At 32.7% G+C, this 17223-nt stretch overlaps 1 protein-coding gene across 2 annotated transcripts in view; it reads right to left on the bottom strand.

Moving 5' to 3' along the window:
- Positions 1 to 15972, bottom strand: part of LOC143225045 (protein FMC1 homolog) — a 38986-nt gene extending 23014 nt beyond the window's left edge. Inside the window, exons 1-3 of one of the 2 annotated variants that reach the window (XM_076453728.1) lie at positions 15443 to 15972; positions 15149 to 15301; positions 11246 to 11396 (exon numbers count right to left, since the gene is read on the bottom strand). In XM_076453728.1, the coding sequence (XP_076309843.1) occupies positions 11340 to 11396; positions 15149 to 15301; positions 15443 to 15460 (228 nt within the window). In that variant the 5' untranslated portion in view covers positions 15461 to 15972 and the 3' untranslated portion in view covers positions 11246 to 11339. Of the gene's footprint in view, positions 1 to 11245; positions 11397 to 15148; positions 15302 to 15442 lie in introns of those variants that run through there. The other variant, XM_076453727.1, reaches the window with a different exon arrangement.
- Between the last annotated feature and the right edge of the window lie 1251 nt (positions 15973 to 17223).

Raw genomic sequence — 17223 nt, forward strand, 5'->3', positions numbered from 1 at the left:
CATTCGTTAGAAAAGAAACAAACAACGATACAACAAACATTCGTTAGAAAAGAAACAAACAACGATACAACATAAACATTCGTTAGAAAAGAAGCAAACAACGATACAACATAAACATTCATTAGAAAAGAAACAAACAACGATACAACAAACATTCGTTAGAAACAAACAACGATACAACATAAACATTGGTTAGAAAAGAAACAAACAACGATACAACATAAACATTCGTTAGAAAAGAAACAAACAACGATGTAACATAAACATTCGTTAGAAAAGAAACAAACAACGATACAACAAACATTCGTTAGAAAAGAAACAAACAACGATACAACATAAACATTCGTTAGAAAAGAAGCAAACAACGATACAACATAAACATTCATTAGAAAAGAAACAAACAACGATACAACAAACATTCGTTAGAAACAAACAACGATACAACATAAACATTCGTTAGAAAAGAAACAAACAACGATGTAACAAACATTCGTTAGAAAAGAAACAAACAACGATGTAACATAAACATTGGTTAGAAAAGAAGCAAACAACGATACAACATAAACATTCGTTAGAAAAGAAACAAACAACGATGTAACATAAACATTCGTTAGAAAAGAAACAAACAACGATGTAACATAAACATTCGTTAGAAAAGAAGCAAACAACGATACAACATAAACATTCGTTAGAAAAGAAACAAAACGATACAACATAAACATTCGTTAGAAAAGAAGCAAACAACGATACAACATAAACATTCATTAGAAAAGAAACAAACAACGATACAACAAACATTCGTTAGAAACAAACAACGATACAACATAAACATTGGTTAGAAAAGAAACAAACAACGATACAACATAAACATTCGTTAGAAAAGAAACAAACAACGATGTAACATAAACATTCGTTAGAAAAGAAACAAACAACGATGTAACATAAACATTGGTTAGAAAAGTAGCAAACAACGATACAACATAAACATTCGTTAGAAAAGAAACAAACAACGATGTAACATAAACATTCGTTAGAAAAGAAACAAACAACGATGTAACATAAACATTCGTTAGAAAAGAAGCAAACAACGATACAACATAAACATTCGTTAGAAAAGAAGCAAACAACGATACAACATAAACATTCGTTAGAAAAGAAGCAAACAACGATACAACATAAACATTCATTAGAAAAGAAACAAACAACGATACAACAAACATTCGTTAGAAACAAACAACGATACAACATAAACATTCGTTAGAAAAGAAACAAACAACGATGTAACAAACATTCGTTAGAAAAGAAACAAACAACGATGTAACATAAACATTGGTTAGAAAAGAAGCAAACAACGATACAACATAAACATTCGTTAGAAAAGAAACAAACAACGATGTAACATAAACATTCGTTAGAAAAGAAACAAACAACGATGTAACATAAACATTCGTTAGAAAAGAAACAAACAACGATACAACATAAACATTCGTTAGAAAAGAAACAAAACGATACAACATAAACATTCGTTAGAAAAGAAGCAAACAACGATACAACATAAACATTCATTAGAAAAGAAACAAACAACGATACAACAAACATTCGTTAGAAACAAACAACGATACAACATAAACATTGGTTAGAAAAGAAACAAACAACGATACAACATAAACATTCGTTAGAAAAGAAACAAACAACGATGTAACATAAACATTCGTTAGAAAAGAAACAAACAACGATGTAACATAAACATTGGTTAGAAAAGAAGCAAACAACGATACAACATAAACATTCGTTAGAAAAGAAACAAACAACGATGTAACATAAACATTCGTTAGAAAAGAAACAAACAACGATGTAACATAAACATTCGTTAGAAAAGAAGCAAACAACGATACAACATAAACATTCGTTAGAAAAGAAGCAAACAACGATACAACATAAACATTCGTTAGAAAAGAAACAAACAACGATGTAACATAAACATTCGTTAGAAAAGAAACAAACAACGATACAACATAAACATTCATTAGAAAAGGAACAAACAATGATACAACAAACATTCATTAGAAAAGGAACAAACAATGATACAACAAACATTCATTAGAAAAGGAACAAACAATGATACAAAATAAACATTCATTAGAAAAGGAACAAACAATGATACAAAATAAACATTCATTAGAAAAGGAACAAACAATGATACAAAATAAACATTCATTAGAAAAGGAACAAACAATGATACAAAATAAACATTCATTAGAAAAGGAACAAACAATGATACAAAATAAACATTCATTAGAAAAGGAACAAACAATGATACAAAATAAACATTCATTAGAAAAGGAACAAACAATGATACAAAATAAACATTCATTAGAAAAGGAACAAACAATGATACAAAATAAACATTCATTAGAAAAGGAACAAACAATGATACAAAATAAACATTCATTAGAAAAGGAACAAACAATGATACAAAATAAACATTCATTAGAAAAGGAACAAACAATGATACAAAATAAACATTCATTAGAAAAGGAACAAACAATGATACAAAATAAACATTCATTAGAAAAGGAACAAACAATGATACAAAATAAACATTCATTAGAAAAGGAACAAACAATGATACAAAATAAACATTCATTAGAAAAGGAACAAACAATGATACAAAATAAACATTCATTAGAAAAGGAACAAACAATGATACAAAATAAACATTCATTAGAAAAGGAACAAACAATGATACAAAATAAACATTCATTAGAAAAGGAACAAACAATGATACTTTTTCGTTTGTTTATATGCACGTTTCGCTTTTTTATAATCCTCCACTCTCCAGTTTGAAAGACCTTTGAAAGACTATAGGATTTGTTGTAGCGTTGTTACGTCGACTGAAGTTTTCAGATGGATAAAGGATTCGATCCGTGTGATGAATTCTTCATCAGATGAGCCATACAAGCAATTCAGTACAAATAACTACCTCTGTGTGACGAATAATCATTTATCTCCATTTCTGTTAAGTAACGCAAGGCATGGCCTAGTGGACAGCATATCGGACTGTGAATTCGATAATACATGGTTCGAGTATCATCGTCACAAAATTGCGCACTATAGTTTGGGGCCATGATTGCGTTGCAAAAGTGACGGTCAAATCCTGCTATTGGATCAGAGTAGCCCAAGAATTGACGGTTGGTGCTGGTAATCAGCTATCTTCTGTTTAGTCTGAGTTCAAAATTAGGAACGACTAGTGAACATATCTTTGTAAAATATTCAAAATAAACACATTTTCCCTTGAAATGTAATTTACGAAAACAGTTATATAATATTGTTATGACTGGATTAGTAACAACTTGAAAAAGAAATGTCCTAATTCAGCACAAGTCACTGTTCTCAAATCTACTTGTATTGTTAGATATTGTTCTCATGTACTTGAATTTGGGCAAAGATAAGTAACCCAGAGAAATTATATGATTGAACATCCAACCTGTAACTGCCTCTCTCTCGATTAAATGGAATGGTCATATTTTGAAAAGGTGTTTTTCACTTCGCTTTTAACAATACAATCTCTTGAATTTTTACTACGTCTTTGATAACTGTATTTTTGGAACGTTAAAAATTTGAATATTTGTACGTGTTTATTTGTGTGTGTGTGTGTTATTCAACTCTTGATTAAATACAGCTCCAATAGCACTAGCATGGCTTCTCATATGACCTTTTAATACCATGTCACCTTACATTAACAAACGCCAATGTCTAAAGCTGTAACTGAACTCACTTATTACATAATCACTTAAACTGTTTAGTCATTGTTTCTAGTTCTCACAAGCTACAACCGCAGCCTACTGATCTTCAATTCTGATCAGCAGTTATGTGATACGATGCCATATACAGAGTCCAGCAAAAATAGAGTTGGTATTAATGAAAATTTTACAAAGAAATTACGTAAGAAATTATGTTTTAAATTAAACAATTCTATAACCACTTTCTTCCAAGCCTGTACATTTATACTCTTATTACAGTGAAGGTTTATTTAAACGTTCACAATTTAAATAATTCTTTTTCCATCTTTCCTAATGCTTTAATTATTGAAATGTTTAAATAAAAACAACTATATATATTGAATTCAGACGAGTAAGAATTAAATCAAAGTACAGGGTGGCCCGTAAGTCCCTACCCATCCATATATCTTATGTATCCAGTATATCTGTGTGCCACACCTTGAAGAGGTGCGTGGCTATCAACAATCAATGTTTAGGTCAATTAGTTTTAAAATAAACTGTACTATCATTATTTGGTCAAAAAACAAAGGAAGGGGGAATGTTGAAGTTGTAAATTATAGATTCTTGATACACATAGGAAAATTTGAGGTTGTGCAAAGAAAATGATTGTTACTTAAGCCTAACATAAGAGGGTACCAAAAACATACAAGCAATAGAGTCACTCATCTAATTTTGAGTTGAAACTTTTTTTTATATATGCATGATGTAAAGTCCACATCATAAGTCACTAAAATATATCAGTGAATAAAATTTACGCTACACTTTGGAAGATTAAATATTTGTTTTATAGGTTATCCAATCCATGTTTTAAATGTACTTACGAACTTGTTTTTATACCCTCGATTTATTTAAGGTCTCTATAACGCCTTTATACAAATACTTCTTTATAATGTTTTTCATAAAGATAATTACTAAAACCTATTTATCCGATCACAAACGATTATTATAAATCAATGAACCAGGAAAATGGAAAGTCTTTTCCTATTTATACGTGCGTTTACGACGCACGTTTTTTAAACTGCTCGTAATAAATACACTAACATATACCTATCTTAGTTTTTTAATTATATTTTAGCACATTTGGTCAACGGAGATTTTCTAGTTATTTTAGTGCTTTAAATTTTTTATTACAAAACCCAAAACGGCTTCGAGTTTAAAACAAACCTTTTAAATAAGCTTATAATTACTTTTAGAATGTCCTAAGCCTTTCACTATCAGAATATTGTATCTATAAATTCAGTAAAATAATTTTGTCGACTATAAAATAAAATCGATTATAAGACTTGATTACGTGTGAGAAGTACGTACGTCATATTCTTTACTTGCAACATTATACACAGCGATATAATTTTGTCAAGGACGTTATTAACGAAACGCAAAGGCGCAGTACGTTGTCTGTTCATACATAGCTCATAACTTTATTCAAGCTTAACCTTTCGTGCGTGTCTGTTTTAATTATGAACTCACATTTGGAAATTTAAGTAGAAACTCCATCAAAGGTCTCGCATTTATATTGTTTAAGAAACACAAATATCTACGATATTTAACAGAAATGCTTTTCATAAACGTTAATTGAGTATTTAATACACTCCCATATTATGTGTATTTTTATAAATAAATTATTGATAATTACTAAGACCTTTCATTAAATACCCTCACTGAGCACACATTATTCTACCTGTATTTATTTTTAAATTTCATCATGTATGTCTATTCACATTATTGTTTTCATAATATTAGTTACAATTTTAATCGGTTATCATATCAACATTGATGAAAAACTGTACCTTCACTAATTTTGTATTACGATATTCCACAATATTAAGATAACGTATACAAGTTTAATCCAATTAGTAAATGTATATTATTATTATTATTATTATTTGATTTCACGTTTTGATACGACGTTTCCTTATATATCACTAACGACCAGTTTAAATGCTTAAACTTTAGTTACAATCATACGTCACTGAGCAATCAATGATTTTAATTTTATTACGTAATAAGGTAAGTTTCGTCGATCACTTATGTTACACACGTGGATGACTGGACATCTTTTGAAATAACGGGTGATTAACTGGAAAAGGAATGATAATAACTTTGTGCGTTTGAAAGTATATTTATTCCTCCAGCATACATGGCAAAATGAGATTTAAAATGTTTTAGTTTTCGCATATTAAATGTTTATCATATTGAACTGCACACAAAACTAAATGACAAAAGAATAAAATAACTTAAAAAATCCAGTAAAGTAAAGTAATAAAACACAGAATGCACAATTTACTTCAGTATTTTTCGCAACCAATATGTTTATACTATAGCAACACAGCTTCCAAATAAAACATGGACCCAAGATACCTGGAACTTAGGTTCTGGCATGAATAGATGATTAGGGCACTTGACTTGGCATCTGAAGGTCGCGGGCACGAACCCCTGTCCCACAAAACATGTTCGCCTTCTCAGCCGTAGGGGCGTTGTAATGGTTCAGTCAATCCCACTATTCGTTGTTAAAAGAGTAGCCCAAGATTTGGCGGTGGGTTGGTGATGATTAATTGCCTTCTTTCTAGTCTTACACTGATAAATTATTGGCGTTTGGAGCAGATATTGCTGGTGTAGCTTTGGGCGAAATTTAAAACAAATCTGGAGCTTAAGATAAATCACGAGACACACCTTGCGATAACAAGCATGTTGTCATACTAACTTGCTAATCTCGAGAATTACGCAACATTTTGTTCACACACGTACTTGTTAGTTATTTCCTGCTGAAACCGAGAATAACCTGAAATACCTTGTAATACGTACAAACTCGGGTACTACACGTCATAATTTTATAAATAAAGTTTTGTGGATACAGAACTGATGAAACAATACACTGCGAACTGTGGTGCCTGCTTGAGCATTTGTTTCTCGTTTGAAAAGCTGTGCACGCAGACAAAGCTCAACATTATTGATTGACATAATGAGAGAACAGGCATGAATAATATTAATGACCAATTTTATTTCCCAAACAGAATATCCTACATTAAATCATAATGTCATTCACATTTGAAAATGTGACGTAACTTAAAAAATGAAAATGTAGATTTACTCTATGCTATTCTTGAGTGGCTCTTAGCATGACTGAAACACTCAACAATTACTTTCCTTGTGTTCTCCGATTCATAAATTTTACATGTTAATTTACTGGTGAAAATTTAGGGGTGGTGACAGAAATAAACAACCTTGTACTACATTTAAATGTAAGACATAAAACATCACAATGGTCTCAAAGGGATCAATGAATGGCAAGCTAGAATTGCATTCAAACAACATTGTGCCAAAATTGATACAAGAAAAAAACAAGAAAGAAAATTAGATTTCACAGAATAACATTTAGAATGTAAACTTTCAATGGCTCTGATAAAATGATTTTTCAGCCTGGCAGAAACATTCGGTCAATACCGTGACTGGTGATGTGTTAGTACAACTATTTAAACTATGCTATGGTACTTGTACTTAGCTGTTTAGTAATGAATAACAACGATGCTCATTAAAAGAAAACGGCGAAAATGGTTGTTTGTTTTAAATTTCGCGCCACACACGAGATCTATCTGCGCTAACTGTCCCTAGTTTAGCAGCAAAAAACTAAAGAAAAGACAGCTAGTCGTCACCAGCCACCGCCAACTCAAACTACTCTTATTAACAAACAGTAGGATTTGACCGTAACATTAGAACGCCTCCACGGCTTAAAAGGCGAGCATATTTAGTGGGATAGGAATTTGAACTCGCGAGAAACTGAACGGCGAAAAATGTTTCAAATATTTATACGCTGACTGGTCAGTTTAACTGGACCGTCAACTAAAATGCACGGTTGAATCACCGTTCACTGCACTGATTGATTAAAATGGTCCTGGTATTAGAATGTACAAGGAAACGACGGTATCTAATAAGACCCTATTCAATCCATTGAAGATTACTGTCATTAAGTGGATCTCAGATGTCAGCAAATAACTGCTCGTGTTGGTGAATGCGACACTTACATACACCCCACAGCTGGTTGATCGGTTTCAAAATGCGGCGACCGTATTGGCTAATAAAAATTAATGAAGTCAGTGTGATGATTTTTGATCTAGTTTCGTTTATTTAAAACATTATGAATCGGTGCATTACTGTCTCAAGAATGTTCTTGTTCATTTATAGAAGGAACACGATTGATAACAAGTTTTAGATACACTAGATATTATTATACCTTCTGAGGAAATCAAAGGACCAAACCCTCCCATAGTTGCGTTTCTAAACAGTTATCCCCACTAGTAACTTTTGCGGTTAGAATAAAGCAAGCACGTTCAACTGGTCGCGCGAGTTTCTTCAGCGTCATTTTATTATCATTACAGTACCAATTTGTTGAGCGCAAAGCTACGCAAAGGATTATTTGTGCACTTCCCACCACGGGCACTAAAAACCCGGTTTTTAGTCCTATACGCTTACAGTCTTATTACTGTGACACTTAGGTGTCAACTGAGAGAAAAAAACGAGTCATCTACCCGCTCTCAGCTATTTATTACTATAATCCACAGTATACACTGATAAACACTTTCTGTTTGTGTCCGATTGAAACCGCTTTCCGACGAGTCGGCGCCATTTAACAAGTTCTGCAATGCCATTCGAGTGATACTGTTAGACATGTCAAAACCTGGTCACTGTTGATCGAATGGGTCAGTTGGGACCAGTCTGGCGTCTGTTGCATATTACAAACACGTTCAAATGCTTTTTCAAACAATCAGTTACTAGACTGACAATATGGTGTCTAAGAGCTTTCAGACAAACCAATCAATCGCGGGTAGGGAGGTTCTAACAGAGCGACTTGTTAGTACAGAAAGGTAATTGAGAGGTTCTCCAATCCTCTTTATGCGTCCTTCGTTAGAAAAAAACAACAAATATTAATAACTTTTCTACGGAAAGCTTACGCAGTTAATCTTTATACATGATTTAAAGGAACAATATACTGATACTGTTTATTTCAAATATTATAATTTCAGTCAGGTTTGGTCTCAACCATTCAATAAATAACGATAGTCACATATAAATATGTTTCTACACTTCACCGAATCAATCCCTTGCTTAAAATACAATATATAGGGTAGCCCGTAAGTCCCTAGCCATCCATATATTGTGTCTAAACAACGTTATAATACTAATGATGAGTTGAAGGCAGCTGTTGCCGCGGCATTTGGAACAATAACCCCTGCTATGTTGAGGAAGATGTCTCACAGAACATGGGGTAACATAATTATGCAGCGAGAATGAGGGACAGCACACAGATACACTGGACACACAAGATATATGGATGGGCAGGGACTTACGGGCCACCCTGTATATATGTCTACATATTTATGTATGTATAAATGTCTAGTTTGTGAGTCAACGAATCAGCTCACAGGTAACATGAATATGCCAGGAATATTTTTTCTGATGTCCTCTGTAAACATTTGGTATTTACTAGTACTTTCTAATGAAGAACTAGCTAGCTCTATAAAGTAAAACTAAACAACAACAGCAGCAAAATAATAAAGCAGCTCTATACGACAAATTAACTAGATGTACACAATGTAAGGCATAAGAAAACTGAAACCTAAAACGATTAGAAAAACCGATTCACCAGCTTGTTATTAAGTATCTAAGCAAAAACACTTCAGGTAAGAGAAAAAAGTGCGACCAAACTGGTAGCTACACTTATAGCATTGGTAAAAATATTACAACAAATTTTCATTCATTAGTTAACCAGGCTGCGTTGTTTGTACAACTATGGGCATGAGGGTGGGGGTAAAATAAGTCGTCACTTGCATACTAAGGATCGACTACCTTCATTTAATTCTGAAACAATTTCACAACCTCCGAGTGCCATACCTATCATTATATTTAACAAAAAAAAAGTAAAAATATCCATAGAAACTGTTAAAAGTTACAGCACAGGATGTTCGTTATTGTACACGTGATTAAAGTTTGTGTCGTGTTCTGCAAAATACGAGTATCAGTCAGCCATTGGAATGTACTGGCTGTTGAGATAAGTAACAACTATAGTGGGGCACATGACTTAATGCCAGTTTCAACACGTTGAAAAAAAATTTCACTGTTCTAAACAGACCATAATTCCAAAACATTTGTCGTGAATATCTACAACCCAACCTGAAATCTAATAAAACAGGAGACACGTAATTTCATAGTTTACTCGAAAATACGTAAACTGATAGTATATTTATAGAAACTATTTATTTGTTCTTAAGTAAAACACTGTACAGTGGACTACCTGTGTCACTTGCACCTCATGGATTTAACCCCTGAGTTAGAATCCCTCGAGTTTATCGCTTAGTCACTAAAGGTTCAAAGAAATTAGTAATAACTGATTAATATATCGATAATACAAGATGGCAGATGTGTGAAAAGCAATAACAGTAATAACTTGCATGCTTTTTCTTATAAGATATATCACAGATTCACAGAAAATACGAAAGTATTTTGTTTTTTCATACGATTTCCATTTTATGTAGTTCATGTTCGTATACAGTGATGTATCTATGTAGAGCGGTTTCCGATATATTTTGTTTTGAAACTGACAGAATATAAAGTTTGATTCTTATTGAATCATCTGTTAAACTTGTTAAAATATTCTACAGGGTGTTCGGAAAGTCACTGAGCAGTTTTGTAATCATATGTTATTCAGTCTATTTCAAACCATCAACTGATAGCGGTGTTTAGAAACAACATAAGAAGGATCCAGGCCTGTGTTGATGCCAACGGGGGTCATTTTCAACATTGTTTATAATTATCATTCATATTTACCTCCTGTGTTCTATATTGAAACATGTCTGTTAATAAATATATAAAAGTGCACAGTGACTTTCCCAACACCCTGTACATTTTCATACACAATATTTTTCATTTCAACACAATAATCAATTGTTGAAACTTCACTACTTCTTGAGTATCAAAGCCAAGTAATCTCATTCAGAATTTCACTACTAGGCCTACTTTCAAAATTGTTTGACAGACTAATTTTCTTAGAGGTTTATTAAATCTAATATTAAAATCATTTCATTAGTTCATTTTAAATGCTTAAAAACGTATTCTTAATATCATGATCTTTTTTTGTTCTAAAAACGCTGACGTTCTCACGTGGAACGTTACAATAGGATTAACTTATTTTTATGCCATTCAAACTACATTACACTAATACCAAGTGACCAGTACAGTATTTTCATGTAAAATTGAATTTCCAAATGAGTATTGGGTTTGTTTTAAGAAATGAATCGAACGAGAAATCTGAAGAGCAATGTTTGTCTCAAAACTTCATTGTTCTATAGTGAAAGAAATACGGCTGGAAAAGCTTGTTAAAAAATGAACACAATATTCATCTACAAACACAAAACAACGTAGCGTGCGTACTCGTGCAGCATACTAAATGTTAGAAAGCTCAATGAGTGCAAGATCATTTACTGGCTGAGTCGATGATGTCTTTATGTTGCGCAGACGAATACTGTCAGAGAATGACCAGTCATATTGTGACCATTGCAGGAGAAATTATACAAGCTTTCTTTCAAGAAGAAAAATTTGTTTCTTAGCTCTACTTTTGTGATCCTAGTATTTATAAAAAAAAATACAGTCTTGAAAGAAGGAAGCTACAGCTTGACATGGTAGATCTACAAAAGTAACATACTCTCAAGAAAAGTAGATAAAATCTGCTAGAGAAAATCATCTACAATAGGACAAATTTAAACATTTCTCTGGACTTCATACTTGTACTAAAACTGTATAGAAACTTAATTAAACAAAAACATTTCAACATTTCCATCTATCATAAAGCAGGACAAAAACATTGATAAGCCTGTGTATCTCACTTTTCCTCCCTTCTCTGTTTCAGGCTTGTCTTCAAGTTAACAGTTAAAATTTAACTTAAAACCATTAAATTTTAAACTTATGTTATGGTCAAAGAAAATATTAACTTTCCTTTGTTTTTAAACACACACACACACACACACACACACACAACCATTGAAAAAAAGAACTAGACTTATTACATTTCACAAAGAACTGTCCTTCAATACAATGTGAATATCCTTTAAACTAAGACTTAAAATAAAACAGTACATTAGTTATATAATTTTAAAAAATCCTCTAACTTTAATCTAAAAAATTAACTATGCTGCACAATATTTCATAATAAAAATGAACTGTTCAAAAGAAAAACCTTTGAAACACACTTCATAATGAAATACGTAGAATGATTCTTCAGCATGGAAAAAGCAATTTGCAATTATTCTCTCACATGTACACCAAGTTAAAAAAACACACAAAATAAATAACCATAACACAGTTATCCTGCTCCCTTAAGAAAACTGCCAAAAGATGACTGCATTGGCAGATTTCAGAAACGTTTCTTGTGAAGAGAAACACACAGGATGATAAGAAGCAATCAAATCCTTAATGTCATCTGTATTTGAACAAAAACCCCAACAGTTACATTGTATCAAAGTGGTCATTTTTATTCATGTGAAGTAGAATGGGGTGGGGAGCCCTTCTGTTTTAAACCCATATTTTTTCTTTATTGGATGGTGGTCTATTTACCTCCACAGATCCTGCCCTAGGCTGAGTAGACAGGTCTCTGTCTGTGGATGAAGAATCCAGCAACTGAAGGCAGGAACAAATAATCGTTTTATATCTTGGGGCTGGAGAAGAAGATGGACCTGTTGAAATACCCAAACCCAGAGCCAAAAGGAAGTGGACCTGGACAGTCATTGGAAGGAGTGGCAAGGACAGAGATTGGAGTAAACATAGATTTGCCAGCTATTTTAACTAAAAGACTCTTCAGACGTTTTGCAAATGATTATGTTGGAGGCACAGAGAGATCTGTCCATACTCCCACTATAGCAGTAAAAGAGAGTGCATCAGTGTATGCTGAGATGGAGGGGAGAATAACTTCTGAGCCTCTGAGTAAGAAATATAGTTCACTGTTCTTCAAGCATTGCATTTCTTTCTCCTCCACCCACATAGGGTAAGAACCAGAGTAAGAGGGGTGTGAACCACTACAGTTAACACAGTGAAGTTTCATTTCACACTCGTAGGCATAGTGATCTTTGTCACCACAACAAGCACACGTTAAAGAACCATGACATGATATCTATGAGTGACTAAACACTGGAAACATCCGAGAGGGCTGGGAATGTATGTCCATACCTTACAGTTCAGATAACTTACCTTAACTGTGGAAGGTGGATATGGTAATGTAAACATCAAAATCAGAACATTAGTAGGCATCATAATTCCGTTTTCGTAAGTGGAAATTCAGCACACTGCAGAAAAACCTTGCTGGTAAAACCAATAAGGATCTCTCACCAATAACTCCCCTTCAGGAATTCAGAGTAGCATGCAGTATGCTCTTCAAATTCAGGAAGAGTTTAGTGTGTTGCGATGAGGATGTTTTCACCAAAATGTCTCTAGAGCTCAACTTTCTTACTAACTTGGGGGAGCTAGCAATTCCATCTAAACCCTTTTGAATAAAAATGGGAGACATCTGCTCTAAGGATTCCTCAGATAATGAGTGCAATATGAGAAATCTAGATACAAAAACTGACTGTGATGGTGATTGTTGAACAGTCATTTCATTTGTGGCCATTTACCAATTATCGTTTTTTTTTCTCAGTTTTGTTTATTTTGCTTTATGAATGGGGGTATCCATAATGAAATAAGAACATTTCAGTGCCCACTGTCCCCACCTACCATGCAGCCCTACGAGGGGACACACTACAATTTCAAACAAGGAAATGACATTGTATGACATTTGTCCTATTACCAGTGTGTGTCTTATTTTTCTGTTTTGAATAGCTAGAAATGAGTTAGTTTTATTTTAGTGTCTCTCTTGTTCTACATCTTAAATAATTTAGTACGAACTTGATTCATTACTGTAGCTGTCTTGTTCTGTAACTATAAATACTTAGATGTCATCTTGTATTGTCACTTAACATTGGTTAGTACAGCTGATCTGTAGAATTATTTATGAACTTGTAATGTATTTAAAGTTCTTATGAAGATCTTATTATGTTATGTCTATTTATCAAACTAGCTGGCCTTCTTGATCAACTCATATTGGCTGCTGGGATTGAGAGAAGTTTGGGAGTTTCTGAAAATGTCTGCATGGAACAAAGGCAAAACGAATTCTGATTTATCACTGAAATTCAGACAAAACACAATAATACAATGATGTATTTGTCATCATAACTTCCAAACAACAGAAAGAAGGAAATTCCTCAACTCATATTAATTAGTACCAGAATATGAATTATCCCATGAAATGGGCCTTCCTCTCCTTTCTATAGGAGAGACACTCTGCTTAAGTGATACGAGTTTCTAACAGTTTCTAACGAGTACATTATGCAACCTTAACCAACTATAAGGAATAACACATTTATGACATTTGACATTCTGTTAACCAAAATGTCAATCCAGTATAGTATGCAGAAATATCATGTCTCCTATCTTCTCATATTAATGTGGAGTTTTTCAGAATGTTAACATCTTGTAGATCTGTACAGTATGCATGTACATGCATTTTTGTTGCATAACACCAGGTCAAGAAAATCTTTCAGTTGATTTTCATTATAGCTGTTAGGTTTTTAGATATTTGATTTATACATTAATGTTCCATACATAAGAGGAATATATTTGGAGAAATGAAACCATGTCCAATTTTTTCACAAATATGACCATCCAGCATTCAGATGCAAGTACACACACACACACACACACACACACACACAAAGTTCTGTATTTTAATTAACCAAATGTTTTCATTGTGTTCTACACATTGAATACATCAAGTTTATTTCTTTGTCTAAACTCAGTTTTAGCTAATTCAACATAACTTCATGTTATATCCTTCCTATCCTCATGTTATAAAATGGACCTACTTAATAATACTATATCCTTCCTATCCTCCTGTTATAAAATGGACCTACTTAATAATACTATATCCTTCCTATCCTCCTGTTATAAAATGGACCTACTTAATAATATTATATCCTTCCTATCCTCCTGTTATAAGGTGGACCTACCTAATATTTAATATTCTGTGGAGATTAGTTTAACCTCAAAATACCACATTCCATACAGAACACCTGCACAAAAATGTAGAAAAATTATGGGAATGTACCTGACCAAAGGTAAAATATACACTAGTTATGAAAGGTTGAAAGACATGACAATTTCAGTGATTAGATTTGAAAAATAAATTCATCTAAAGAAAAAGAAATCTCCATGTTTTTCTGAATATTCTTTCACTGAGTACTATTCTTAGGTTAAATAAAACATCGCATTGTACAGAACATACAACATACCTTTTGCCTTCTTATGCTACTTAAATAACAAAGGTAGGTGCGAGCTAGGTACTGGAGTTCTGCCTGCCCTCTACATATTTGTTTTTCTGTAACTTGATGTTTCCGCGTTTGTTCTAATATATACCTGAAGATAGGATTTTGAATAACTGATTTCTAGAAAGAAACAAAAATGGAAAAATATACATTATTTTAAAACACTCAATATCCTACACAACTGTTAAAAATTGGTGGAAATAAAATATAATTGGTCAGTATTTCTACAGGGGTTTTCAATTCCTTTAACTTGTTATTTACCAAGAAATATATTTGCATTAGGACAACAAGTTTATCATTTCACTTTATCTGATGGACAAGCAGTCTTTTTTAAAATAAAACTTTGATATTACTGTGTTATTCTAATATGTATCACTAAAAAACACTTTACTACACTGTGATATGTAGTGCACAAGCATCAATACACCAAATACTAAATATAACATAACAGAACAACTTGAGGGAAGCTCAGGACTTCCCTATTGTTTATTGTTCCTTTGTGTCAAATGTATACTGTTTATTGGTTAGAGGTATGCATATTTGTGTATGTGACAAAAAGGTCAGGCCATGTGTTAAGAGTGAATCTGTCAGCCATGTGTTTTTGAGTGTTTAAACATGACAGACTGCAGATGATGTTTTGAAGTTGATAAAAAGTAAAATTAAATAGTAACTCCTTACTGGCAACAACAAGAAGGGTATGCACTATGATACCTTCTTTTTGGTTAATTACAATATAAAATAATGCAATGTTAATTCTACTTTTTTCATATTACTTAAAACACTAGATCAGTTTTTTTCAAGAAAATTCTCCATCTAAATAGTTTGACCAGTAAAAAAAATAATTCCAAATATTGTCTATACCGTAATTAAATGAGAAAATACCGTTTTGATAATGTGATGCCTACACGTATTCCACCACATCAACTTCAAAAAGCAAAATGAGAACAAGAATATAAAATTTTGTGTTGAATTCAAAATGATTAAATTAATAAGTGATTAAAACTGTTAGTGCGACACATAATTTATATACAGCTATGGTACTAAGATACCAATTTGCACAGAGACATTTTCTTCTATCCTTTACTCAACTAAAAAGAATGTTTGATTTTATTTCACTCTTAGAAAAAATATTTAAAATTCATTCAATGTTTCTTTTACCACCACATAATTGGTTAAAGCCAACCAGAATACACTAGGAATTGCAGCCTAATTTTAAGAATAGATGTTAAATCTTGTCTCTGTCTTTTAAATTTTGGGTTCAACAAAAACGAAGATAATATGGGTAAAAAAAACAACTTTAATACCAATGGCAATGCTGCAGTCAACACCCAACACAAAAAGAAAGTGAAGAAAAAAGAAAAAGGAATGTTTTACTCTTATTGGAAAGACACTCAGCCATGGTTAATTCTTAAGGAAACCTGGTCCAAGGGAGAACAAGTCTCCAAAATCCATTGTGAGGTTTGTCTGAAATATCCTATAGTAGCAGCTACTCATACTGGATTTGGCATGAATGCTTTCAATATGCCATCAGCTCCATACTTAATCAATCAATGCATACAGAACCAGAAAATCTCACATGGCATGTGTGTCATGGTACAATCGGGAGAATACAAAACCTACAATGCTGTTGTGGAATCTGAGTTTTCTAAATTCTGTAACTCAGTCTGAAGAACAACCCTTATTGTGGAAGCAATATGCAAACTTAAGGAGGTGGAAAGGAAGATGTTAAAATTGTTGTTTAACAATTCATATGTAATTGCTTAGCATTGCAAACCTCCATCAAACATGGAATTATCTGCAGAGCTGGTTGTGGACACTGGAGAGTTACGTCAACTTTTTTTGTGAACCTGACGATGACCAAAGAAAGTCAAAACATTGTTCCTCCTCTACGTAGAAAAAAAAATTCCCAACCCAAACGAGCAGTTTTTACATATAGAGAAGGAAATACTGATTTTTTTTTTAGATGTGGGATAGAAGTCCTTAATTATCAATGAATAAAAGTCCTATATAGTGTTAGAAGATCTTGTTCCATAGGAACACAC

Source organism: Tachypleus tridentatus, chromosome 9, assembly GCF_004210375.1.
Source record: "Tachypleus tridentatus isolate NWPU-2018 chromosome 9, ASM421037v1, whole genome shotgun sequence".
Taxonomy (NCBI): domain Eukaryota; kingdom Metazoa; phylum Arthropoda; class Merostomata; order Xiphosura; family Limulidae; genus Tachypleus; species Tachypleus tridentatus.